The sequence below is a fragment of the Manacus vitellinus genome, unplaced genomic scaffold (genome assembly GCF_001715985.3).
Source record: "Manacus vitellinus isolate BGI_N305 unplaced genomic scaffold, ASM171598v3 scaffold_1_pilon, whole genome shotgun sequence".
NCBI lineage: Eukaryota > Metazoa > Chordata > Aves > Passeriformes > Pipridae > Manacus > Manacus vitellinus.
This window is the reverse complement of record NW_021939396.1, coordinates 8,400,914-8,428,794: the sequence shown is the minus strand read 5'-3', so window position 1 is coordinate 8,428,794 and position 27,881 is coordinate 8,400,914. Positions and strand designations below refer to the sequence as shown.

General features: G+C 37.5%; 1 protein-coding gene across 4 annotated transcripts in view; it reads right to left on the bottom strand.

The window, feature by feature from the left end:
• Positions 1 to 468: 468 nt before the first annotated feature.
• The window catches only part of ASAP1 (ArfGAP with SH3 domain, ankyrin repeat and PH domain 1), a 148,957-nt gene continuing 121,544 nt past the window's right edge, over positions 469 to 27,881 (bottom strand). For 2 of the 4 annotated variants that reach the window (XM_018076702.2, XM_029959306.1), the window contains 7 exons: positions 26,778 to 27,000; positions 16,604 to 16,765; positions 13,661 to 13,727; positions 11,379 to 11,437; positions 8,894 to 9,396; positions 5,025 to 5,147; positions 469 to 3,140 (listed from right to left, as the gene is read on the bottom strand). In XM_018076702.2, coding sequence (XP_017932191.1) covers positions 3,066 to 3,140; positions 5,025 to 5,147; positions 8,894 to 9,396; positions 11,379 to 11,437; positions 13,661 to 13,727; positions 16,604 to 16,765; positions 26,778 to 27,000 — 1,212 coding nt within the window. In that variant the 3' untranslated portion in view covers positions 469 to 3,065. The remainder of the gene's footprint in view (positions 3,141 to 5,024; positions 5,148 to 8,893; positions 9,397 to 11,378; positions 11,438 to 13,660; positions 13,728 to 16,603; positions 16,766 to 26,777; positions 27,001 to 27,881) is intronic. The other 2 variants (XM_029959307.1, XM_029959308.1) reach the window with 1 other exon arrangement.

Genomic DNA, 27,881 nt, shown 5'->3' with positions numbered 1-27,881 from the left:
CAGGGATGGGAGAAAAAATAACCTCTGCAAGCTGGGTTGGAACCGAAATTCTAGGCAACAAGGTCACTCCATCCAGGAAAGGTTAGTAGTGCTCTAGCTGGTGTGAGAGCTGCTGTCAGGCAGAGTGGGCCATGCTGAGCAGTTCCTTTCAACCCCATGGGCCAGCTGTGGAAAACAAGACAGAGTGGACTGGCTTCCTGCAGAGCCTGCTAAGCCAGAGAGAAAGCAATCGAAACTCATGGACAAAACAAGAGGTTTGATGCTAACTTTAGTAAGTAAAGTTTTCCAGATAAAGGCAATTGCATCCATATTTAACAGCTGTTAAAGAGATACACATTTAATTGCATTATATAAGGAGTGCTTTATATTCAAGTGAAAACATTTCAAGTGTGTTAGTTCTACCTGTTTGGAATTCAGACTTTCTCCCTAGAAGATATTCCAGTTGACAAAAAGGGCCTCGTTCAGATATCTGGGATCAACTGAATACATTTATTTAAAAGCAATTTTAAATATTAAAAAAGTAGAAATTAACACATACAGTACTCAAAAACTGTCACATTAAATACATGTGAATAGACGTGTACTGATGTTTTACCTTAACATTCAATGAGAAGTCAAGATTTTAACTAGTGGCATGACCAGATCTGATTTCTGTACATGTTGATGTACTATGTAATAAAAAAATAAATAGCAACTGTTGTTCAACAGTAAATAAGACATCATCTGCAGAGCAAACTTCCCCCTCTGGGGGCACCTTCCCCTGCCCCTCCCCCCAACCCTTTATCAGCTAATTTTCCATAAAGATTTAGACTTTCCAAATACTATGTCATATACAAAATTGCAAACAGTGGCTCATTGAGTTCAAATATAATACTGTACTTAAACTCAATCAATATCATACATTTTCAGATTTCTTGTGACCCACAATAAGCCAGAATAAACAGAACTATTGTTCCCGATGGAACTCATTTAATTTTATAAAATGCATATGTATACTATTTTAAAGAGCGTAGAAAAGAATAGACATTTGACTCTACATAATTTTACATGCCTAGGTTTTCTTTATATGATTTGCATTTATCAGTTTATTTCAGGATCACTTAAAAATACAATTGACCACAAAAGTGAATAGGTTTTGTTCTTTAATGCGACTTAAAACATTGTAGTAATGGATAAAATGGAATGCTAAATAAATGCTAAACCTGACTTTCTTTCCATAAAAAAACAGAATAAAGTCTGAAATACTGGAGCTGGTAATACTGAAGATTAGATGCCAGCAGGCTCGCTCACTCATTGCATATTTTTTTTTTTTGGAAATATTTTTTTTTATAAATGATAAAACCATTAACAGTTGATAAATGATTTGCATTTTTTTTCCATGTGGGATTTAGACTGATATTTGTTTCTAAATTAACCACAAACAGAATTAAATATTCACTGACTACAGTCTTGTAAAACTGTATTAGAAATGAAAGCTCTCAGAAAGTCTGAGATGTGCTTTTATGAAATGAAAATCTTTCCATGCAGCCAAGACAATCTGCTTTGAAATAGCAGCACGAGGTACTGAAGCCAAAATAACATTTAAAGCAAGTAATACAAAACTACATATGAAAGTCATGGAACCTGCTACAGACAAACCATGGGAAAAACACAACCACATGATGTTTCAAAAGATGAAAAATGATGTTGAAAGTGACATAGGAAATTAAAGTTTCCAGTAATATGTTGAAGTGTTTTCTGGCAATGCAACTTTATACCAACTTTCAAGAAACTTCAGGTCAAATGCAGCCTTCCAAAGATTTCGTTAGAAATTAGCTTTATAACAGCATGTCTGTTACTTGGTGCTTTGAGTTACAACTATTACTGTCACAGTTTAGTGAACTCTATGAAAACCAGCCTGATACTTGTGATCTGAGCTCTATCATTAACAGCCTGATCAAATGCACGAGAGGTCATCTTAGCTTCTGCTTTTGAGAGCATTAAAAATAATTTAAATTTATACTTATATCACCACTTAAAAAATTTATTTTAGGTAACTAACTTTTAGCAAGGTTGAAGACAGAGGAAAAAAACCCCACAAAATCATTTTTCAAAGAGCCAATTTAGCTATAAACAAATACTGTTGCAAGCTCACATTAATCTGAATAGCAATTAAGTTAAAATGTTCTTTTCCTCAAATGTAGCTATATGACTACAGTACTACTTTTGTACAAAGGCAGGTTTCAAGTAAGCGTCTAAATGCATGCACAATGTCAACAGTTAACATTTGCTAGAAGTCCTTGGTTACTTAGAATTCAGTGAAAAAACCCAGCAAATTTCACATTTATCTACTAAAGAACAATATGACTAATTTTCATTAAAATAAGTTTTCGGATGAAATGAATTTGTAACTTTTTATAGTGAGGTAATATCACAGGGGAACTGCAATCACAGTTTGGCATAGGTTCACATAATATAAACATGAAATGCTGTATGCACACTGTAAAACATTACTGTTATCTGTAAAGTCAGTGAATATTTGTCTTCATAATTACACTTAACTGAGCACTATATTAAATAAATATCGAAGTGGGTTTCATAGCTGTAAACTGCATACACTTATGAACTGCAGACTGATTTTTAAATTGTCCAAAACCATTCACTCATCTTAACTTTTCTGCTAAACTGTATGTCGAGAATACCAAGTTATTAGGAACAGTCATTTCTGTACAGTTACAAGGTTGACGGAGACCACCTATGTTGGAAAGCTGGCAGTCCATACGTGGGGGACAGCACGGACAGGGATGTAAGTGCTGGATGCCGAGGATGGCTTCAACAAACCCAATAAGGCGTGCCAGGTTCCAAGGCTACCATAATACTGGCAAAGGCAGAATAACACAGTATATTTACAATACATATAATTCAACCTCATGAGGTGAAACTTAAATGAATTCTTAATTTGTAACAGCAGCTATATATACAACTGTGCACAGGATTACAGGGAGGCAGCAGCGTTCGCTTTTGCTAAAAAGCCCGTCTTGCATGAAGAATGTGCAATGCTCAAGTTTAGGATTTGTTTGTTTTTACTAGTCTGAAAGAATGTGCACAAAGGACACTGGAAAGACCCCTTTCCTCTCTGGCTGTCCTTCGATGTGGCCAATCTGCAACACAGGAGAAGAATGTACAAATGTAGATGTGCACGTGAACACACAGACTTCATAGATTGCATTTACTTCATTCAAAGCAGCAGAACTGCTCACAGAGCCTTTGCAAGCTCTTGGACAGTTTGAAGCAGACCTTAGTTAACATTTGAATTTGTGTAAAGGAACAAAATGAAACTGCACAAGTATATATATACATAAGACAAATTAAGCCAATTAAATCTAAAGAGAACAAAACTCCATCTTTTTTTTTTTTTGGAAACTTACACACAAACTCAGCGAACTTAAAGAATCTCACCAAAACAGAAGCCTGATTTTCTTTTGTCTGATAGTCTGAGTTTCAGTAACATCTCTGAAAACCATTTATCTTAGTTAACTGAATAAATCCTGAACATCTTACTGATGGGAAATGTCTGCTACAGTTGTGAAGTTAGTTATGATAATCTGCATGTTTCCCTTACTTCAGGTGATAAAATCCCAGTTATTTTCTTATTGAGTTAGCATGATACCTAATGATTTAGGTGCATACTAGTTTTTGTAATAAATCACAGTCCTGTCTGATTAAGTATCCTTCATGTACAACTTCTTACATGTTTTGCATAATGATAATTTATAAAGAAATAGCTAAGAAACTTATTTAAGGAAATAAAAAAAATAATAACATAAGAACTTTCTATGTTTGAAGTGCATAATCACAAACAACTTTCAAACTGATAACAGTGGAGCAGCAGTTCTGACTGACCACATAACCCTCTTCTCACCCTGCTACAGTGCTGCTCACTGCTTTCAGAATAATGGTGTACCTCCTTCCTCTTCCACAAGTTTAACAAAATGGGAAGGGGAAACATGCAGGGCTGGCCATTTCCTCTTGGAGAGCCAAATTTTTGAAGCATATGAGTCAACAGGCCTCGTTTCCCTTCTCAGAAACACTCAGACTGGAGTGCCTCATGGAACTTGTCAGGCGTGTACCCAAGGGTCCTAAAACAGATTCAGCAACTAATGCAATGGTAATCAGGGACTGGATGATATGGATAATAGCAGCTTTTGATACCAGCTTTTCAGCTGAAAATCTTCCATACTTAAATGATGAGTGAGAGGAAAATGTGTAGTTGGAAACAAAACGCCAAAGGTTATGCTGCACTTAGATTAGGAAATCACAGGCAACATTGCAATTAGATTTTGTTTTAATCAGATGACATCTGTCTCATTTTCCTCAGTAACAATTCCTCAGCAGGGAAGTACAATGCATCAGGGCTTTAGGGACATGAGGTGGAGTGTCAAGGGAGGACTGGAGCCTCCATGTGGGGTTGAGAAAAACCTGGTGTTAGCACTCAAACAATATGCAGTCCAGAACAGGGGGAGTATGGTATAAACCAGTGGCATGGGAAGGAAGAAGGCAAAGAAAATGTTATCTGCCTTTCATTTAAGGAGGAAAAGTATCAGCTTATAGAATTAATTACAAATTATTTTTCAGAATTCCAGCAACTCCTGAAGGTATAACTTAATATTTTGAGTGAACTGAAGATCATTACATGTCTCATTTTTCATGAAGGGTGAAAGCATTTTAGACAGAGTAAAAATCACCACTTCTTCATTTAATGAAAGGCTAGTGTGCATTACAGGGAGGGACATGTGTAAATATGTGCTGCTATGAGCCAGCAACAAAGCCAAACCCAGTGAGGATGATTCTAGCAGACTCTCCCTGCCAGAGAAACGGGGTCTTTGCTCATATGAGTTTAAGGTAAGCACTGGATGTTAGCTCAGGAAAAACAAAACAAAAAACCAAAACAAAATAGCAACAAACCCTTCACATTTGGAAAAAAAGGCTTTCCTATAAAAGTCATAAAGAAGTTATGTGGAACTGTGAAAGGGAAAGATACATACCCACCACTCTTGGTCCTCTTCACCAGTTACAATAATTACTTCTCCTTCAACAAATGTGAGCTCATCATCATTATCTGCCTGACAGTCATAAATGGTCTTCACTCGCCTAACTTTGTTTTTCCCCTAAAAATAGAATGAAGTTTTAGATGAAGGACATGAGGAAGAGAGAAAAAATATATATATATAATATGAATTTTGACTTTAAGTTGTGTTTTATTTTACAAGAAGGTGAAAACTATAGATTGCTTTCCCTGCAATTGGGGACATAAAAATACAAAAACTCTGCTTCAACAAGGATATTAAAAAATTAAAATGAAAAGTTACCTACACAGGTGTAGGTTTTATTTTTCTTATGATTCAAAACTCCCTACAGAATTTAATGTGTAGTGCTTAACACGTAGGGCTTAAGAGGGCTTAAGTAATGTTTGCTTCCTTCAGTGAAGAAAGTTTAAATGACCTTCCAGTCTACTAACACACTCTTTCTCCTTTAATACATACTTCATCAAAAAGACACTATGAATAGAAAATGAAATCCAGTCTCCTCTGAATGTTCCAAGAGAGGTAAGGGCTGAGGAAAATGCTGCATTGAAATCCCAGTATTCCTTACAGTTTTGGTTTTGGATCTAGTGCAAAAATACAGTATTCTTTGACTTCAGATCTGCTTACAGGACTGAGAATTATTTTTTGAGTGATTTTTCCATCCAAATGTTAGCATCTTCTTACTAAAAGTACCTTAATTTCAGATGGCAGTACTATTTTTTGATGACAATTCACACTCGATATTCTCACAGCTCTACCATTCTGAGTCCAAGTATTTTCTAGGTCATCCTTTGCTGCATACTGCTAATTCATATGAAAAAGCCTCAGCCATGGACTCCTCCCCAAACATATGGTTCTCACGGCAGGGAAAAGGACTTAAATTATTTCTAAATAGAGTAAGTAAGCAATATGCACAGCAAAACACTCCTGCTACTTTATATTCCTGTATTTTCATACCCACACTTCTTCAAAAGCTACAGTTCCTTCTTTGAACAGAAGTAGTCAGACAGCAAGAGCACAAATACCCAAGAAGAGCAGAAAGAGAAGAGAAGCAGAAGGGCTATGAAGGAAAAAGTCAGCAGGTTTAGAGGAATTTGAGCCAGAAGTAACATCACAGAGGAAATTTCCTAGGGAGTTTTCTCTTTGCTGTTACCTACCCACTTGAAATTCCTCCATGTTTTGGCAAAAAGAAAAATATCCCTGTAGCTCAATAGCAGAACAGACACACACCAAAAGGCACTCACACTAATCTCAAGGTACAGGAAAACAACAATCATAGGGGGATCTAAGGAAGAAAGCAGTTAACACAACATAAGACTAAAAAAAAAACATGTTCCAGACAAATGAACAGAAATACCTTAAGTCCATATGAGATCAAGGGTTTTTTTACAGCAAAGGTTTGTTGCAACAAGAAGTCACTTTAAAGAATGCTTCCTCTCTTTTTTAAAAAGATATTCATATAATTTGAGCAAAAATCTCAACTATCAGTAGGAACTGGAATTCAATGGGAAGGGGTATTTGGGGCCATCAGCTCAAAGTCTCAGCTTTCAACTGCAAGGAACCTTTTTACAAACTAGGAGCACTTCCAATCAATCCTCCGGTGATGAAGGGAAGCAACTACTTTTGCCAGGGAAAAATTAACTTATTCAATAAAAAAGAATAAAGAAATTTACATTCCTCTAAACTTAGAGAACTGTATGCAACTCAGCTTGCAAGAAAAATTATAAGAATTGCTCCTGGTTCTATCAGATTAGTGCCACAGATGAGATTTTAACATTATGTTCCTTTCATGGAGAGCAGCAACAAGCAGAATTCAAGCCTAAGTTGTATTTAATCGTGGGAAGGTTTAAAAAAGGATGGATCTGAAGAGAGCACATATGTTGCAGAACACAGTTTGGGGCACTGGTGTGTAAAGAAATGCAAGCACTTCCAGGAAATGTAGTCTGTGACTATAAAACAAATACCACTACCCCCCACCAACTCCCTGAATCCAACACTAGTATTTATTAAGAAGAGATTTCATGCTTAACACTGAATAAAACAAGTTGCTATGATCATTAATAATCCCTCCATGCTCTTATTTACATTCAACACTTCTTTTTCTTTAAAAAATAAGTATTTTGTCTCCTTTATAGAAACCACCACACACACACACACAAAAGAACACTCAAGTGTTTAGTGTGATTTCAGAAGCACTCAGAGCAAGTTTCAATTCTCTAAAAATATCCTTTCAAATCCTTATATATTATCGGCATTGGAATTCCAAAATTATATTTCTGAATGATTAATTTTCTAAAACTTTCAATAAAAAAATGTAAGCTTCTCTATTTAGTGGCTAAATAGTCAAACCCAGGAGTGAAGTACCCACAAACACTGGTGGCTGCTGTTGCAGGTCTCACTGCTACTCTGGGAGGGAGCATTTCCCCAGCTTGTGCAGAGAGGATACAGCCAGAGGATGAAAACAAGGCAAGATACTTTTAAGAGGAATTCTTGCACATTAACACTTAAGCAGAAAAGACTGCACTGAAGAAGAAGTGTGCATGCAATGATGTAAAAAAACCTGTGAAGATATAATAGTTTTGATCACTGCACAACAGTGGAACTACTTAATTTTCTGCACATGTGAAAATAGCTGAGTTTGGAGAACACTGAATCTTTCCTCAGAGTTTTTCTGTGTAAGGTAGGTAAAGAGTTTTAAAACAAATAAACAAACAAAAAACCAAAAACCAAACCATCTACTATTTGCTTTTTTTTCTTCTCTAATAAAGTGACAAATAGCTGGGAATGTCCAGTGTCATTTGCCTGCTTATATTTAAAAGTAAACAAACTGTACTTGCAGGCACCTCTTGATCAGATACCAGTAATATTTAATCTCCAGAACACTCAGGAAGCCCAAGCAACAACCCTGTCAGTGTCAGCTGAGACAGGAGCTTACAGGCAAGTCCATGCCAGAAGCCAAGCAGAGTGATGGCTCCAGCGTTTTCTTCCTCAGACAAGCACAAGACAGAAACTCACCCTCTGCTTTCACTGCAAGAACGGAAGTCTTATTTCCTTTTACATAAGTGCTTTGCATAGCAAACCTGACAAACAAAACTATCCCCTTTTTGATGTATTCTTCATGATGAAAATCTTAAGAGAGCTCTGGAGTTTCATAAAGTTATTTCAATGTGCATATGCATGAAGAATCCTCTGTTGGAAATTGCACTGGTTAGCAAGATGAACAGCAAGATGAATTGGGGGTTCGAATCGAGTTAAGGAACCAGCTCTGCTACTACACAGCATCCAGCAATGACAATTTTGCCACTTCAGCAATATGTCTGAACCTTTGTTAACCACTTAAGTACATCAACATTAAATACTCACGACAGGAACATTTACTACTTTGTCACAGTTGACTTTAAACTTTGCATCTACTGACAATAGGTGCTAACATCCCTTCTTAAAGCTTACAAAAATCAAATACATAGATATTCTAGCAATCTAAGGCATACAGAGCTGTGAGCAAAGGCAACAGAAAAAACCACCAATTCATTCAGAGTTATGACTGGCACAGATAAAATGCCCAAAGTCTCCAGTAAATCTAAATACACTGTAATGCTCCCAAGGTTATTGTTTTATGTTACAGGTATTTGTTTCAACATGCAAGAGGCCTTGTAAACCCTCAGCATTTGCTGAGGCTGCTTGGGAGTGCAAAAAGAACTGCTCATTCCCTATCCCAACCCATAAATGTTATGTTGTTTTGTGTGCATATCTCAAGGGTGCACAGAAAGTCCTTACAGTAACTTCAAAGCCTTCCAAGGATACTTTCAACTAGCTGCAGTAATACCTACCATATTTATTTTCCTGGGAAGTGGCACGGGGGTTTCTGGCAGGGTATGTGTGATGTCATTAGACTCCTCAGATGCTTGCCTTTGGACGGTGTCTCTGGATTGTACATTTGGAGAAAGATCTATGGAGTGAGATTTCTGATTTGCCTCTGAGGGCTGAGGCTTCGGTGCTGCTTCTCCACCTTGAGTTTTAGCCAACAGCTCTCCTAGCTGAGGCTTTGGAGGAAGGTCCTTCATCTGTGGCTTTGGAGGTAAGTCTCCAAGCTGTGGTTTTGGTGGCAAGTCTCCTAGCTGAGGCTTTGGGGGCAGTTCTCCAGGCTTTGGGGGTAAATCTCCTACTTGAGGTTTCTGAGTTAATTCCAGAGGCAGAGGCTTTGGGGGCAAGTCTCCAGGCTGTGGTTTCTGTGGTATATCGATGGACAGTGAGGGCTTCTGAAACATTTCCATGTGCTGATGCGATTTATCTATTGAAAGATGATGACTGGTTTCTATTTTTCTTAGTGCCACTAAAACAAAAGAGCAAAACAATGTTTTTCATCATCTCATTTTAATGTTAAAGAAGTTAGGCACATATCAAAACTGAAACTATGTAAATGATCACGTGGTCACTGAGCCCCATAACTGCCCATAAATCCTCCCAGTCTATGATAAAAGCAAGACAACACAACTTTATATAACCCTCATTCACTGAGGTCTCACTTAATTGCTCCTCCTGGCAGTCAGCAGTGCTTATTGCAACAACTACTAGGTGTCAATTTATAGATTATCTACTTAAAAGGAAATAAAGTAATCACTTTTTGGACTCAAACTAAAAAATATTAAATGTAATAAAAGACATATTTTATAAAACAACATATAGACCCACGCATGTGACTGTAACAAAACTTCTTTTTAGTGACAATTTTTCAGGGATACAGTTGAATTCCATACCAAAAAAACCCCTGAGTTTCAGGATTAGTACGTAATATTAAAACAGAGGAAGGGAGTCAGGAGAGAAAAAAGTTACAACCCATGATGAAAACAACACATTTTGAGCAGAAAGAACAATTTCCTATCATATTCAGCATTGCTTTGGTATCATACTCTACCAGCCAAAAAGGTGGCCTGACATTTGACTATGAAAGCAACAACACTCTCTTTGGATATCACCCACTGCAACAACACTTCCATGCTATATTATATGTATACAAAAAAGAAAAAAAAAAGAAAAAAAGGAAGAAAAAAAGAAATAAAAGAAGAAAAAAAAGGAAGAAAAACAAGAAAAAAAAAGAAGGAAAAAAAAGAAAATTTTGCATAGTTTCCAAGAAATTGTATAGTTACTATCAGATGCCTCATTTTAAAAATGTCTGTGTTGATACCTGTATAAGGCTCTGTCTCTTAGACTTATGTAGCAGTGAATGTACACACACTGATCATCCCCACAGGTTTGAGACATAAGTAAATTACATGAAAAACCCTGATAGTAGCCCTGATAGTGCTTTGAGTTGGCCTATCTTAAATTCCCACCTATATAATTTCAATCAAGGAAGTGTTGACTTCCTTTGCAATGCCACCTTAGCATGTCATTGGTGTCTCCCTCAAAAGATGATACCATGTCATAATAATTGTAATTTAAGTTGAAATTTCACATTTGCATTTTCTGTTAAAATGATTTGCACTCTGAATTTCAGACATCTAGCTTCAGAAGTCTGGACAAGTAGCATTTCCTGATCTTCAGGTGATCATCCACTCATACAGATGTATCATGTATTTGACAGATTCTGTATCAGACAGAGCTACAAAGTAGGTCTACTTTCAACTTTGTAGTCAACTGCTGCAATAACTCAAAAAAACCCCTAAATAAACTTGCTGTATGAGTTTAAAGAGAGGCTAGAAAAAAACATTTCTAAAAGAAAAGGCCAGAAGGTATTCCCTGGAATGACGGTCTCGGCAAGCTTGTCACGGATATATAAATGAGCATGAAACAGTACCCCATTCTTTCCAAAGTAGTTATTGGGAAAACAACCCTGATGGCCAGAACATGGCATGGATACAGGTTGCTCCAAGGGTATCAAGAAATCGGACTTAGAGATATTAGGAAGAAAAAAGACTTTACCAACAAGAGCAGTCAAAGATAGAAAGGGAGAGAGGTTATCCATGGAGATACTCAAGATGTAACTGGACAGGGCCTTGAGCAACCAGCTCTCATGGCAAAAATTTGGCCCTGCTCTGAGTTGTGGACTGGACCACAAGATCTCCTGATGTCTCTTCTGGCTTCAGTTAGTTAATGATTTTTTTTCTTTCCTGAATAGGTCTAACTACTTTTTTCAGTTTAATAAAAACTTTCCTGACCTTCCAAAATCCTTTTAGTTTTCTAAAGCTTTCATGTTTTGCAGCATTTTAGAAATAAAACTTTTGCTGAAAAGACCATATATTTAAAACAAATATATACTCTCACCCACATTTAAAAGATAATCAGTGTAAGAATAGACACAAAGAGAACTCTTACCTTTCTGAGGTAGTTTGGGAAGAACTCTAGGGCCAAGTGCAGTCTTTGCAGTCCCAGTGCTAAATCAACAGATGTGAATTATTAGTGCTTACAACTGTTATAAAATATATTTATTTCTCATTTTCCCCTCTACACATCCATAATTAAAAACCCAAACCAAACAACCAAAATCCACATCTATTTTGCTTCTTTCATATAATCATCTTGTCTGTGGATCAATCCCAAAACACAAAGCACTGTTAAGAATTAACTGCTTGGTTTTTTTTCTGAGAAAAAGGCATACAAACCCCACAGAGCTTCAATGCCATAGGGCAGATATATTCTACAAACTATGGTATGTGCAAAATGTATTCTGAAAACAGGTGAAGCTGAAAGAGCAGCTCCATGGGCAGATCCTGAACTTTAAAATAATTATACTGAAGCATTCAAAATATAATCTGTCCCTTATGTCAGTGGTTTGAAGTTTGCCAGGACTGAGCCTATGCCTTGTAGCCCACTGATTTACACACACACTGCTGCTGCTGCAGTAGGAAACAAAGTCTGTGATACTCCAAGGAAATACTGATGACTGTGGTAAAACAACATGCTTTACTCTGTCAACCCGTGTTGCACCTGAGTTAGCTACTTGGAGTGGTGAGCAACAAGACAAGCAGGACAGTTGCAAGTAATTTAATTAATTAGTTAATTACATTAATAGCATAAAAAGATAGTTGCATATTGTCAAAGTTTTCCATCTATGCTTTTTGTTGTAGCCCATTTTTTCCCCAGAATTAACATCAGGCTGGCTTAAATTTGCAAACATGGTATGTGAGCATAACAAGTTTCAACAAATTCCACCAAATTTTTTCCTTTAAAACCACACATAGGTCACTTTTACAGAAAAGAACTGTGGAAGAAAAGAAAGTAAGTTGATTTAAGGCATAAAAATTAAACAATAAATAAAAATCAGTATTAACTTAAAATAATGACTCAAAAAAACAAGAGGAAAGAAAAATGTCTGAGAAAGTTGCCAGAGTATGTTCAACAGAGCAGAGAGTCTTCTGCACCACCAGCCTTGATTCTGGTATTATTTGTCTCTGCAGCCAACATTTCGAAATGAGTACGATGAAACACTTTTAATTTCCTACCTGTTTTTTAAATGGCAAAAATATACCATGACATGAAACTGAAAGAACAGCCAAGCTCACTCTTGATTCAATATACCATAGATTCACAGAATATCCTGGGTTGGAAGGGACCCACAAAGATGATCGAAGTCCAGCTCCTACCTTGGCCTTTATCTAATGCCATGAGTACAAATACCACACTTTTACCCTTGTCTGGCAAGTGTTGAGCACAGACCCAGGTCTTTGTGCTATGGAGCATCACCTTTTCCCTGAATGGCCAGTGCCACCTGGATGGATTCAGCAAACGTGGCAAGTCAGCTGTGCTGCCAATAACAGCTCCTCTGCCTGTCCTGACAAGGCAGATCACAGACTGGGGGGTGTCCAGGAATTCTACCTGCACATCTTCTGCTGTGACCTGTTTGACGTTACACGTCTCTCTCCAGTCACGGCCTGATCCCGCACACTTGTGGTCATGCAAGGTCGTGTGCCTGAGGCAGGTGTTTGTTGGAATCACCGCGCTCTGAACCGCAGGACTTTGGAATCACAGTGCAGACAGAGGAGTAGCAAACACTAAGTGACAGGAAGGTATGGCTGTCCTTACTTCTCCAGCTATTGAAAAAGACACTTGTAATGGACAGACCTGATGAACTACGAGCTAAAAGCAGTTTGTGTTATTGCAGACTGTGTGGCAGCACATAAGCTTGACAGGCTGGAAAACAGTTAAGCTGGAAGACTGAGATGAATTCTCTCTCTTACAGATGATGCCACCTTGTACCCAGAGTGACACTACTGCAGCTACGGGCATGAGACCTCACACTGAAACAGACAAAATGAAATGCCAGGAGACATGAAAATAAAACTTTTGTGCTGCTGGACTGCAGTCTGAGGCAGCATTCCCCAGCTCAGAGAGCACTGCTGTAGGAGCGGCAGAGATTCGGGTACAAGTCGTTCTGTCCATCCCGCTCAAAGGATGGATTGTGTATGGACAGCAAGGAACAAAGCGTAGGAGGCTCAATGAAGCCACAGTATTTGTATGCTACTAAGGCATGCAGAAAACTAATGAAGAAATACAGCTAGGATTTTATGTCCTCTGAAGGGCTTTTTTCCCCCTCTAATTTACAAATTAGTTATGTTTACTTAAATTTTCATCTTTGCCTTCATATGTGGAGATTTTACCTTGATTGCTGAGACATCCCCTCAAACTTGTTTGCAGCCTTAGTTGAAGGTGGGCCCAAATCATTACCTGAGGTGAAAAAAAGGACCATTAAAAAACCTAAATAATTAGGATAACTGAAATATAATCAACAGAGGGTGCAACTTAAAGAAAAACACACATTCCTCCAAGTCTCTTCTATTCAAGATGTCTAAAAGATCATGTAAAACTTCATTCTTCATCAATAACTTTGTAGCTGAAAAAGCAGCAGGGACCATAATAATACAACGTGACCTTTCATGTAACACATTTTAAAACAAGCCACTGGTAGCTCACATCTTCTGGCAAGGGAAGATTGAATGACATTGCTGTAGGGCATTTGTTTTGAAATAGTGTTTCAATTTTCCTTGAATAGAAGGAGATACTGCAGGCCAGTATCAGACGAATTTATCACAGATGTTTACATTTTTTGCTATGAGGCATGTCTTTTTAAAACCACCATGAATTTGATTTTATTCACAAAACATTAAATTTCTAAGGATTGGTATTTTGTCCTGTGTAAAGAACAGCCTTTACTGATTTAATGACTAAGTCTGTATGTTCCCATTACCTGCACATTGACCACTGGTAAGGAAAAGATCCTGGGTATACTGAATTCTGTGAAAAGGCAGCAAAATCCAAACCCAGGTGCTCTGGACTCCTTCAGCAGAAGGCTTCTCTTCCATTAGCCATCACCATTGCAAGTTATAATGATATTAACTCCTTTGGTTTAGTGCCTTTGCCATTCCCCCTTGGCTCTCCTATTACAGCATGTCTTAGCAATCTTAGAACCAACTTCAACAACCCTTAGTAAATTTTGTCATTGAAATAGATGCAAAGTGACATTTAATGAGCCAAGAACACAAAATGCTTCTCATACAAAAGAATGACACGTTTGCCTAAATACCATTCTTAGTGCATTGAAGTCTAAATGAAACAGTAGAAAAGGCTCATGCTGAGCCTTGCTAAAAATATGTTTGTATTTAAAAGTGGGGAAAAAAGCAACAAAGGTAAAACAAACAGCAGACCCGTCACATGTAGATCCTATGGATAAAGCAAGGAAAAATATCTCATGGTTGCTATGGAAATTCAAAATAATCTACATGACATTTTTAGAACATCTTTGAATAGTAACTCAGTTTGCTTAGACATAAGCTAAGGATTGCTCTGCTTGAAACTTCAATTAATGCACAGATTAGAAAACATGCTGAAATTCAACATAGCAAAAAATATAACGACACAGAAAAAAGCTTCTGAAAGGAAAAGCAGTGAACATCTGACAATATTCTTAAGCCAAAAACATGAAGGTAGATACAAGAAACTCCCTCTTTTATAAATGTAAAATTTAATACTTGTTTAAAAATCAAAAAGGATTTTCAAAAAAGCTTTTGTGCAGATCTCAGATAAGAAACATGGGGAGGAGAGGTCTCCCCTCCCATCCACTGAAGTTTAGCCTGCACTGAAGAGCAGCAAAGAGACAGAAAAAGCCATGTTCTTCTCCAGCCCTGCTCTGACAAGGTCTTCTACTGCTACAGGCTTCTTCATCTTCAACTGCACACCCGCACCTTTCCCATATTTTCCTTTTCCTTTATCTGTTGTCTAAAGATTTTAAAGAAAAGTTGGCACTGGCTTAGCATCTTATCTTACCATACCTTCATTCTAATAGCGTTACATTATATAGTATTCTAGTACATGGTACTTTAGGTGCTGTTTTGGACTTAAATATTTGGGATTTTTTACATTTTTAGAGTCCAAGCCCTTCAAAATATCTTTACTACCTCTGAAATAGTACAGGACTATTGGACTTCAGAACACAGGACACATTTTTTTTCCATATCCCAGACGTCTAAGAAGTAGGGAACTGGAAAGACTGACATTATTTGTATTCCTTGAGAAAAAAAATCTTTGCTTTTCCTTGGACTCTGTACTTTTCTCCATATTGAATCCTAGATTCAATCACACATGAATACTCCATGATTGACCACATTTAACTCAATTTGCTGTAAAAATGGTGGTTTTAGCTTAGCATTTTTATTTTTAGGCTAGTAATTGTGTGTTTATACTAGAACAGAGAGAGGATACTCCTAAGATATAAGTAGTGTATGGATGACGCCCTTATGCAAGCATTGGATTCCAGCTTGAAAATTTACAGATTCATGAAAATCCTGCCACAAAAACTAAAATTATAGAAAATTACATGGGCCTGAGATTTATAGCTACAGAAAGAAGCTGACTGCATAGAGCAATTTTTATTGAAAAGAGGAAGAATCTGAGCAGTCTGGAAAATAGTGTCTAAAAAGCATCTGTCAGAAAGGTATCCTGCTATAAAAAAATGATTTTTAAAGTGCTGTTTCTGTGTAACTTCTGCAGAGAGAAGGCTGCAAACCTATCAGTCTCTGTGTAGGTACAGACAACATCACAAAAGCCAAATACATATCAAGACAACACATTCCCACCAGTGAGGTGTGAACATTTCATGGGAGAGATGTGGCACAAAGCCCTCTGGCAGTTGTGAGACCTGCACAGACTCATTGAGGTCCGTCTGTCCCAAATCTACATCGACCTGGATTAATGAGCTCCTCAGAGCAGCATCAGGGGTGAGGAGGCAGAGGCAGAGCAGAGCAGCAGCTGAGGGGGCCGGGGTGAGGGCAGCCTGGGCAGCTAAGGCAGAGAGAGGGAAGCAGTGGAGGAGGTTGGATTGGGCCCCAGGGGAGCGTGGAATATTTTCAGCTTTCTCAAGTGAGACTTGGCTGCAGCAGCCTGGGAGCCAGAGTGACAGAGGACAGAACTCTTGATTTATCTGAGCTGACGTTACATCAAGTTGAAATCATTGGAAAGCAAGCACCAGGTAAAAAGAAACCAAAGATCATATATCATCCATCATAAAGGTTTTCCCTTGCCCTTTTGTTTTGCATTTCAAAACTCACCCCAAGGAATTGGGCCCTTATTCTGGGGTCCATGAGGTAGTGGGCTTGGTGGGTCAGAGAGGGTTCTTTTGTGTCCTGGGGGTGGGGGAGGTGGTCTCTTCTTGGAAAGAGTGGAGCTGCCACTAGAGGTTTGAGTGCTTAGAGGGAGGGTTGAAGGTGGGCCTGCAAAATAACAAACAACCTTCTTACAAATACATGTGCATAAACGTCAAAGCAGCACAGAAAAATTCACAGTCAGACCCACAGTGAAGTGCAGCAAAAGACTAAAATAAAAAGACAAGCCATGCCAAAACACTGTTTAGATTAAACGACATGTTCACCACATTTTTTACAATCTCAGCTGTGGGAATATAAGGAACTTGACAATAGAATGACACGTGTACTTATGTTTAAAAAATACAGAATCACACTAGGATTTCTAATTTTAGGCATTGTTTAAAAAAAAAGAAAAGCCCTGAAAATTAAGTAATATTTAGCACATGGGATTAAAATTCCTTTTAATTTATACCAGAACGAAATAGCTTTCTAGATATTCTACTATGTGAGTGTTTTCTCTTCCAGAGCATCCCATACAAACTCTGCTAATAAACTGGGGGGAAGGAAGGAAATAGAAATCTATCTACAAATTTTCCTTGCACTTTCAAATATGATTGTAAGATCGAGAAGCTTTTCTGTAATTATTTTCCTTTTTTTCTGTGGCTTAAATAAATCAAATTATGCATTCTAAGAGCAATGCAAATTGCTGTACACGGTACAAATTAAACATCAGAGAAGTCCTTTCTGAGACTGAGATTAGATATTTAATGGTAGCAGCACTTATAAGAGCTTATGCAGTCGCTCCTACCCTTAAACACTTTATTTCCCCTTGCATTAATGTTGGCACAAGTATTATTCAACACAACACTTGTTTCACAGGATATGGGAACAGATACAAATTGAAAGACAAAATAACCCAGAGGAAAGACAAGAGTTTTCCCTAATGAGCTTCACCATTGACCTTCAAAAATGTCTCTAATAAGAAGCTCAAGGAATCAGGCAGAGCAGGGCACAAAACATAGTGAGGGGACAACTGCTCAAGTCAACTGCCATTACTGCCCAAAGAAATTACTTGTAACACTTATCTAAACCAGTTCTACATTAGGTTAGAACAGCTCTAAGGGTTTTGTTGTTGGGCTTGTTTTCTTTTTCCTGCTAGGTTGCTGTTTTGTTTTGCTTTTTTTTTTTTTAACTCTTTTAATCTAACCAACAACTAACACTATTGCAGACATGACCTTGCAATAAGTTTTGCACATCAGAGAGCTTTGCCATCACAGTCTGGATAAAGGCAGAAAATCAACATAAAAATTTAAAAGCAAAGTCTATTTATACCTGAAACTTCAATTCTATTGTCACAGATTTTGTAGCACTGTAGAACAAAATAGCCTATTTTTGAAAATCTAATTTATTTGAACAGTATTTGAGACAAAATTCTTCATTCAGTTACTTGACATATACCCTACCCTGTGCACAGGAGGAGAGCTGCCTCTTTAAAAATGTTTGTGACAGTTGACTATAGTTAAACTGAAAATTATCAAAGCTTGCACTCCTTCCAAAATTATTATATATCATAAAAGTATTAAAATCTGTGAAGAATAATATTTGTTAAAATTCCTTAGATGAAGCATTAAACACTGACAAAAGTAACTTCAATGATCACATAAGCATGGGTCTGTTTGCCAGATATTTTCAGTGGGTGACCTCCCTCTTTCTTCTAATCTGCAAAGAAAAAATTAATAGAACTTCCCATAATGAGTTAATAATTCAATCTACTCTCTTCCAGATTCAAGCCTGGAAGGCCTTCTGCTGTGCAGGAGAATATCTCAAGCACAAGCCCAGCAGGTATTTCGGGCCTGGCTTAATTAATTGGTTACTTCGGTAAATCAAATTATATATTTTGCGATTGTTCCTCTCAATTTACTTTCAAGTTCACAAAACCATTAACTGACAAGAAGTCAAATGCCAGTGCAATTTAATGATTGTTCCCCAGTTTGCATCCTTATCCTTTCTCATTTTAATTTCTTCCTCGAGCTTAAGGAAGCAAGATAATTTAAACTGTGCATTGAGATGTTTCTGAAAGCAAACCCAACATTTCTCATGTTACATTTTTACTGATGATCCCTTAGACTTCTGCAAGTTATCAATTCTTTCTTCTCTTAAAGAAATACGAACCAAAAGTTGTTCTATAAACCATTACATAGCTCAGAGCTTATCTAGGAATGACGAGGGGAAAGCAATAGTCAATATCCACTGTTAACAGCGACATTATTCTTAAAGCATGCCGAGAACGTACAGGGCACATCAGAGCAGTGTTTGCCTCCTGCCCTGACACGCGGCACTGGAGAGTTTCACGCAGCCAAAATGCCTCCAAGTGGGAATGTCCGACCGCCCCCTGGCGCCCGCCTGCCCGCACTGCACCGGCACGGGCACGGGTCACCCACACCGGGCTCAAAGGGAAAAGAGGCCAGGAAATGCACTGAAATAGTACTGAGCACTTACTGCAAAAATAAAACCTCAGGCATGAAGTAAAAGTTGTACTGCTAGTTGCCAATAAAATGAAAAAGCCTTATCTACAAAAATAAAATTTAGTAGAATTAACAAAAAACCCTTAAAATTTTGTTACATGGGCATATTTCACCTGACTTGTATATATCCAGACATCACAGGTGAGTTGAAAAACATCACTTCATAACTTTCAAAAGTTCAAGTGGCATAAAAAAGTCACAGGGAAAAGGTGTTAAAGTATTAAAAATTGTGCATCCTTTCAGACTGCTAGCATTTGTTCCTATATTAGACTCACAGAAGGAATAAGTATGAATATAGAAGTCATACATTAATGATTACATGGCTACAGTACAAAATAACTTACTATCAAATAGACAAAAAATAAAGGAAAACTTCAAACTCTTTTCAGGAAGAGGTATAAAGTCATTTCATGCTTTGAATAAAGAAAACATGGGAAAAGTTCTTGAATCTAAATCAGTTTATGGAAACAGTTGGTGAAATAACACAAAGACCTGATGACGTATGAACTGTCTGTAAAATTGTTATGAAATACAAGGTATCATAGACTCACTCAGGTTGGAAAAGACCTTTAAGATCACCAAGTTGGACATTGCCAGGTCCACCACTAAACTGTGTCTCTGCTCCTGCACCTCTGAGGTTTTGTTCCTGAGGAATATCCAGCCTTCCTGGATTTCTTTGCCCTTCAGGACTATTTCCCAGGGGACTCTGTCTACAAGGCTCCTAAAGAGGTCAGAGTCTCTCCCCTGGAGGTCCAAGGTGGCAGTTCTGCTGATCCTCCTCCTTACTTTTCCAAGAATTCGTGAGCCCTGTGCCCAACATGGTCACCATCACCCATGAGTCCTTCTCTGTTCACAGACAGCAGGTCCAGTGGGTGCATTCCCTAGCAGGTTCCACCACCAGCTGTGCCAGGAAGTTCACTTCCACACACTCCAGGAACATCCTAGAGAGACATCTGGTAAGCTGAATTCCCCTATGAGAAAAAGGGCCAGCGATTGTGAGACTTCTCCCAGCTGCTTGTAGAATATCTCATCTGCTTCTTCATCTTGGTTGGGTGGTCTGTAACAGACTCCCACCAGGATATCTGTCTGCTGACCTCCCCCTTGATTCTTACCTATAAACATTTGACTCTATTGTCACCATCACTCAGCTCAGACACTCAAAACACTCTCTAACCTACAGGGCTACCCCACTGCCTCTCCTTCCTTGCCTGTCCCTTCTGAAGAGTTTATAGCCAACCACTGCAGCACTCCAGTTGTGTGACTCATCCCAGCCTGTTTCCATGATGACAGCCATGTCATAGTTTTCCCACAGCATAACAGCTTCCAGCTTCTCCTATTGGTTGTCCATGCCAAGTGCATTGGTGTAGGTGCATTTCAGTTGGGATATTGATCCCACCACCTCTCTGGGGGAAGAAGCCCTAATTCCTCTGTGACTGTTTTGAGGCATTTCTGTGCTTTGTGTCTTTGCTGCCACATGGCTCTCCATTCCCTCCTTCACTGGGACAGCAGACCAAAGGACCTCACTAACACACTCCCTCAAACACTAATATGCTGCCCCCAGGAATGTCTCTAGTGTGCCTGGTTTTATCCATTTAAATCTAGGTTAAATCTCTTCCAATGAGCACTAATCACTCAGTGGCAGGTACCATTGCTCCCTGGCCAGGCTGGCAGAGTTACAGTCCCTTCCTGCATGGCATTCCATGCAAAGTCCCATGCAAAGTGCTGCACCATGCCCTGTTCACTCGCACTGTTCCTGGTGCTACACAGGAGTTTCTTTATACACGTCTGAGCTTGGCCACCTTTGCTCCTGGCCCTGCTCAGGTCCCCTCAGCTGCTGTGGAGTGAGCTGTGGGCTCCTTCCAGCTTTCCCACTCCCCCGAGGTTCCCTGGTTAAGGAAACACTCCTGGGCCTGCGTGGGACATGCCCAGAGCTGTTGCCTCAGCAACTGTATGTGTGTGTGTATATACATATATACACACACACACACACACATATATATATATGTATACACACAGATATGTATATATATATACATATATACGTATATATGTATATATACACACATATATGTATATACACACACATATATGTATATATACACAGATATGTATATATACACACATATATGTATATACACACACATATATGTATATATATATACATATATGTATATACACACACATATATGTGTATATATATATACACACATATATGTATATATACACACATATATGTATATACACACACATATATGTATATATACACACATATATGTATATATATACACATATATGTATATATACACACATATATGTATATATATATACACACATATATGTATATATATATATACACACACATATATGTATATATACACACATATATGTATATATATATATATACACACATATATGTATATATGTGTGTGTGTAAAAACAAAATCTCAAAACAATTGTTACATGACATTTTTAATGATACGAGACTAGGGTAGATATATTTAAGCAATTAGAGCAGTTATTTTTCTAGATCAAAGATATTTTGTGATTTTTAACCAGGCAGCAATGAAGCCATCCATTTCTCCTCCATAGACATCTTAATCATGATTTCTCACATAATTGAGGTATTCACATTTCATAAAGGATATTTTCCTAACACAAGCAAAGCCAACAAAAACACCCACTTTGACCTAATTTTTTTTTTTATTTTGCTTCTATTGGGCTTTCTGTTCCTCAGCAATTGCTTTCAATACTGACTGTTGTTATACTTTATCCCTTTTTCATGTTACAAGGATCAGGCTTTCATGTGTAAATAGATTAAATAATCCCAAAGTTATTGTATGAAGGTGAATAACTGGATAAGGTCTGCAATTAATAGTGCATTGCCCTTCAGTGTTTGTGCAATTAGTATAGTAATGATTAATTTGTGTACTTGTGAAACCATGCAAAGCTGTTGCCATCCAATTAAGAAATGGTGGGTTTAGAGCATAAAACCCCCACTTATGTAATTTTTTTTTACCACTTAATGAGACAGACGGAAGAACCAAAATTCCAGTTAATGGTAGAACGGGCACTGAAAAGGAAAGCAGTTTATATCAAAAATAGTATTTTTATTTACAAGTGTTGTTATTATAATTTTTAAATTTTCCATGAGTGACTTTTTGCACAGATATTACTAAAAACCTTCTTCAGTTTGTCTTACTTCAGATCATATGTTTTCAGTACTGAAAATAGACCATGATGAAAGAAAAAAATTATTGTGATCATTCTCTGAATAAGAAAGGTAAGAATATATACATTGATGCAACATTGGCACTTGAACTACATTTTATAATTAATGCTAAAAATGTCCTGTTAAAAAAAAAAAAGACAAAATTCATTAAAGAATGTTGTATTTTGTGTTGATTCAGAAATAGAACAGCCCGTGAAAGCAACAGTGGTCAGCCAGCCTTCCATTCCTACTATGATATTAAAAAATACAGAGTTTGAGTGGGATAACTAGTATTATTTAATCAAAATGTGCAACACATTTATGAGAATATTTAAAAAACTAAGTCATTAAGTATACTTAAGAGAAGTATATAAATCCTAAAAGCATTCAGAAGAAACCAGATGATCTTAAAGGCTGAGGTAATGGAAATGAGATTAACTACATTTGTGCTATAAATTAAGGGCTTCAGTTGAAAATGGTAGTAGTGACTGGGTAATGCCTGCTATGCCACAGTATGATACAATCATGAAAAAATTAAGAAGGATGTTTTGATGTGGTATTTCCAGTAGAAAGAGCAAATTTTACTGCTGTCCCGACACTTCCAGCCACTTGTATTTCAGAAAGCCATTTTAAACAGCAAAGGTATGGATAAGAGCTAATGTGATGAAAGGATAATTTAAATCATAGGAAAATGAAAATACTCTTCAATCAGATAAGGTGAAATAATCTTGGTTTGTTTAGTCTGAGAAACCAGAAATGAAGACCTGTAGGGTTGCCCTCCAGGCAGTGCCCTGATATGGTCACCAGTGACTGAAAAATCACCAAAGCCAAACAACAATGTTGGTACATGCACAAGGTAATTTAGTGGACTTAAGAAGATTCCTAATCCTGTGAGCAATGCAGTCAGACAACTTCTAGAAGTTATTAAGTTATTAAATTCAAATAAGGTAATTTGGCTAGAAATTGAGTCTGATCTAGTGAAGGAGCAGACAATATCAGAGTGTCTGCAGTAGCAGTAGAATGGAACCACAAAAGAAGAGCCTTTGGGTCTAGGTACCTAATGTTAGAGCTGAGACAAGGTGCAAAATATGAAAACTCGTAGGTATTGAACATCCAAACTTAACATCATGACACAGAATTGATCCCTGACCTCCATGTTTTTCCAATATGAGAGAAATAGGCAGAGCCATAAAAAAATCAATTAGCTTTCAGCTAAAATGAAGGAAACCTGGCTTAGATTGCCTAATATTCCTCCATAACTAGTTAGCAACATCACCCTCCCATTGGATTTGCAATGAAAGTTGTGCAATGTGGCGAGTCATGCAACTACTTAAATATTGATTCTTTTTTTTGAAAGCTTTTTGTAAAACAACAGGCAGATGACCTGCTAGATGTCGGGAGCCATAATGTAGGTGTGCAAGCTGGAGAGAGCAGTAAAAAAAATTATTTGCAGACTGTTAGAGACTAAAGACTTGACTGACAACACAAGTAAGTTGAATCTGAATAAGCTTAGATAAAGTATTGCAAAAGCACACAGTGGTTGGCTCGGGCAGCTACTGCACTTATTCTGTACTTTTCATTCTATTAGGATAAACTAAACCTGTAGCAGTGATAGCAGAGAGTAGGATGTATCCACAAATGACACAGTTCAAAGTAAAATATAGGAGTATTTTGAAAAGTTATAAAACTGGAAAGTCTGGACATGCATTATAATGATGTATGGAGAAACTTTAAACATTCCAATATCACCTTTTCCAACAATTACAATTATTTTCAACCAGCATGTCCACTGCAAAACATGAGCAAGAGTGGTGTGCCTTATGTAAATTGCTTTAAATTTACCTTCTTCCCCAACACAAGTTCACTGGATGGCTTCCTGTCCCCTGTGGCACCTCAGGAGCACGATGGAACCTTTCTATCCAGGAACTTCACTGGCCAATGAAGCCAGCTAACAGAGGGATACAGGGAGGAGGGTTCTTTTAAATATAGAACAGGTTCTGGAAAGACAGTTTTATATGTATGTCCCAAAGGATAAAAAACCATGAAACTTTAAAATCTTCCGTGCCTCCTTCTAAAATACAGACCTCAGCTGTCCATTCCCTACAGACTCCATGTGCCAGCAGGGTCCCATGGTATCTGTCAGGGCCTCACAGCAGCACAGGGACAAAGATCAGATTACATTTGGGACAGAAGGTAAGTTTAAATTTTATTACAGATTCAATGCTTTTCTTACTCTTGCTATTTAGGGAACTTAATGCAAAATGTAACACTGTTTTCATATAATCTTAAATATTAAAATGAACTTTTACAACAACAAAAAAGATTTGATAAGCAAGCTTGTCCGTTAAACTGTGATGTAAGGGATATAATCTATTATTATTATTAATCTCAAAAGAGCAGATAAATTCTAGAGGATTATTTTTTTCCTACAGAAATGAAATTAAATCTGTTTCAAAATTCAGATGTGTCACAAGTGTCTATGGTAGTAGAAAATCTCTGCTTCTTTTTATTTTAAACAATCTATTTGGGAGTTGGAAAGGGGGAGATAACAAGGTGAGGCACAGTTTATAATGAAGCATAAGTGCATCTGTAGTGATGCATTTAGAGTAACCTTTCCACACTAATGAGTTTTCCTATGCATGTTCCCCATCCTTTTGAGTCTTCAATTATTCCTGTAACACAGGCATGTATTTAATGTAAACCCCTAAAACTGATTAAATACTTTACAATATTGTTGAATGGATACCAACCAAAAACTCAGTAATACTCACAGACTGTAGAATTTTGGCATGTTTGAAACAGAAAAGCACAGTGACTTTACTGTAACAGCAGTTCTATTAAACCCCTCTCTCAGACATACTCTGTGAATCTGGCATTTTCCACTCTGATGAAGCAGTTAATGTTACATTAGAAGGCAATACTTCTCTGTATTTTGTGATAATATATGATTTTGCTGTACTAGAAATAAGAATTTCTTTTGTGTAATCTTTGACATGAAAACATGGAAGAACTCAATGCCTTGATTCTTTCTGAGTAGCTTCAGTGCTTGTCTAGGCACACCCAGGAACTTGCAGGAACACCTAGGAAAATGCCTAACATTTCTGAAAATAGAATACATACTCAGAATGAAATATGCACATCAATATCCCCCTTCCTGAAGAAAAAGACAATTTTCTGAGTAAGTATGTATGAGACCTTCACTATATAATGACAAAGAAGTAATGTTGGTTATAATCCATCTAAAGCTGACAACATACTAAGCAGTGTTTACAGACAGACACCAGACAAGATCCTTAATCACCTTCAGGAAATGAGATTCATGATTAGTTTCCAAGTCTTGCAACTTTACAGCAAGAAAAAGTTATCCTAGGTCAGACTGAAGGAACATCTAAGCCACTACACTGTGTCTGCAATGGACAATCCATAGCAGACTGTTACACAGAGCATGTTAAAGGGATGGAGGAGAGGAAGGAAAAGGTTAGAATCTTGAAATGCCAACAAGGAGGTCAACATAGTAAAGTTACAAGGAATACAACTGAGTCCCCAATGAAACTGATATAAAAAACCTCATGTGAAAAATGCAAACCCTGGCAAAATCACTTTGCCTTGTAATGGGAAACAAACCTGTTTAAAAGAGAACCAAGGGATCTATTTGAAAGCTGCCAGTACATGGTAAAGTTTGATGGTGGAACAGTAGTGCTTAAGCACAGCATCTGAACCATGTGAAAACAAAGACCTGATGCTAACACCCTGTGTCCTGTCCCTTTTATTCTTTCATATTTTGATGGGGCCATCTCTGTATCTTTTTTAAATGAAGTTAATTACCAGTCAAGAAATGAAATATAAAGATACAACAGTGCTCACAAAAGGGAGCATCAGGATAACTGCTGAAGCATTAGACTGTACTGTAGCCTTGATTGCAACTGAAGCTTTCTCTAAAAAGTCTACTGTAAAAACACAATTTGTCTGTTTCTAAACTAAATATGTAAAAAGGGGAAAAAGATAAGGGACTTCTTTGTCCTGAAAAGTAGATCTGCACAAAATATAATACAGCAACATGTTTTGCTCCATAAATATATCCTCTAAACTTGAAGACTACAGATATCTAGGTCAAACCAACACGATCCACTAGAGTTGCATGACTAAGTCTCTTAAAATGAAACAACTTTAATTTAGCAGAATATTAGTTTATTTTTCACCCATTCATGTGCAGGATTATAAACGAGTCCATTACTAAATATCCCCCCCCCCCTTTTTTAAGTTTAGAACATCCACTGTACCATATTACTGCATCAATGCAACAAGAAAAACATGCTACATCTTGAAACACTGCAATGTACCTGATTAAAGGAAGGATAACTGGGAAAAATCACTGCTTGCAAGTGTAGGTTGGAGACAGACTTACCTTTGCCAGCATTTCTAGGAGGAAGGGGAGGAGCATCGGCAGTTGGAGAGGTGGGTGAGTCTGTGCTTGCAAAGATCTGGTTGGTAAAAGCTCCATAGGAGAGTCTTTGCTTGTCTCTGGGAGTGCTAAATGAAGGGTGAGTCAGTTTGTCTTGTGGAGAAATGCTTGAAGAGTGACAAAAACTTTGGGGTCTTGGAGATCTTTCCTTTTTTATAGGACTGGGCTGTTAATAGAAAAACAAATACATTATGCAGCTGTCTAAACACTAAATATAGTTAATATGTTTGGAAAATAATATACTAGAACATATTTTAGTGAACACGAGCCTAATTTTTTTCTTTATTGGAAAAATAAGCCCCCGTTCCTCCCTTTTTCAGCAATTCAACCTGAAAGGTGCTTTCTTCTAAATGAAAATTAAGATTGTAGTATCAAAAAATCATCATGTATACAAAACTAGATTTAAGCAGGAGATACAAACTAATAATATACCAATATCAGACTAATAGGGTTTTTAGAATACAAGAGTAATTTTCAGTACATATAGCCCTTTACTCAGACCAGATGATTATCCTCAAGTATCAAGTTTATTACCCCACCGATTCCCATTAAAAATAGACAAACAGTTCTGACAGATCAGATGTATTTGGTGCCTGAACTAGCAATATATTCCATGATACAGCTTTTTTAAAATGTGTATAATTGCTCTTTGAAGAAATTTCACACATCAATTTTTGCCTGCTGCACATTAATGGCTGCATATGGAGCACGATCTGTTTCCCTGCAGCTCTGGTTCAGGCTATTATCTGCAGCACAGCATCACTCATCCTCCCAAGGCTCCTTGCACAGATGATCATTTTGTTCTCTACTGTCCTTGAGGACATGTAAATTATTTCAGTTCCTGAATCTTTCAGTCTCAAGTGTCACAGAAAATGAGAAGTTGTCCACATTTCTTTCTGCAGAGCTCATATAAAATAGGAGAGGTGTATTGGCATTTAGTACAGAAACAGAGCACACAGTAATTAACTGACTTGCTTAAGTAGGACACTGAGCCTCAGTTTTCATTTATTCTAGGATGGCAATTATCCTATGCCCTCAAGTTTTGTC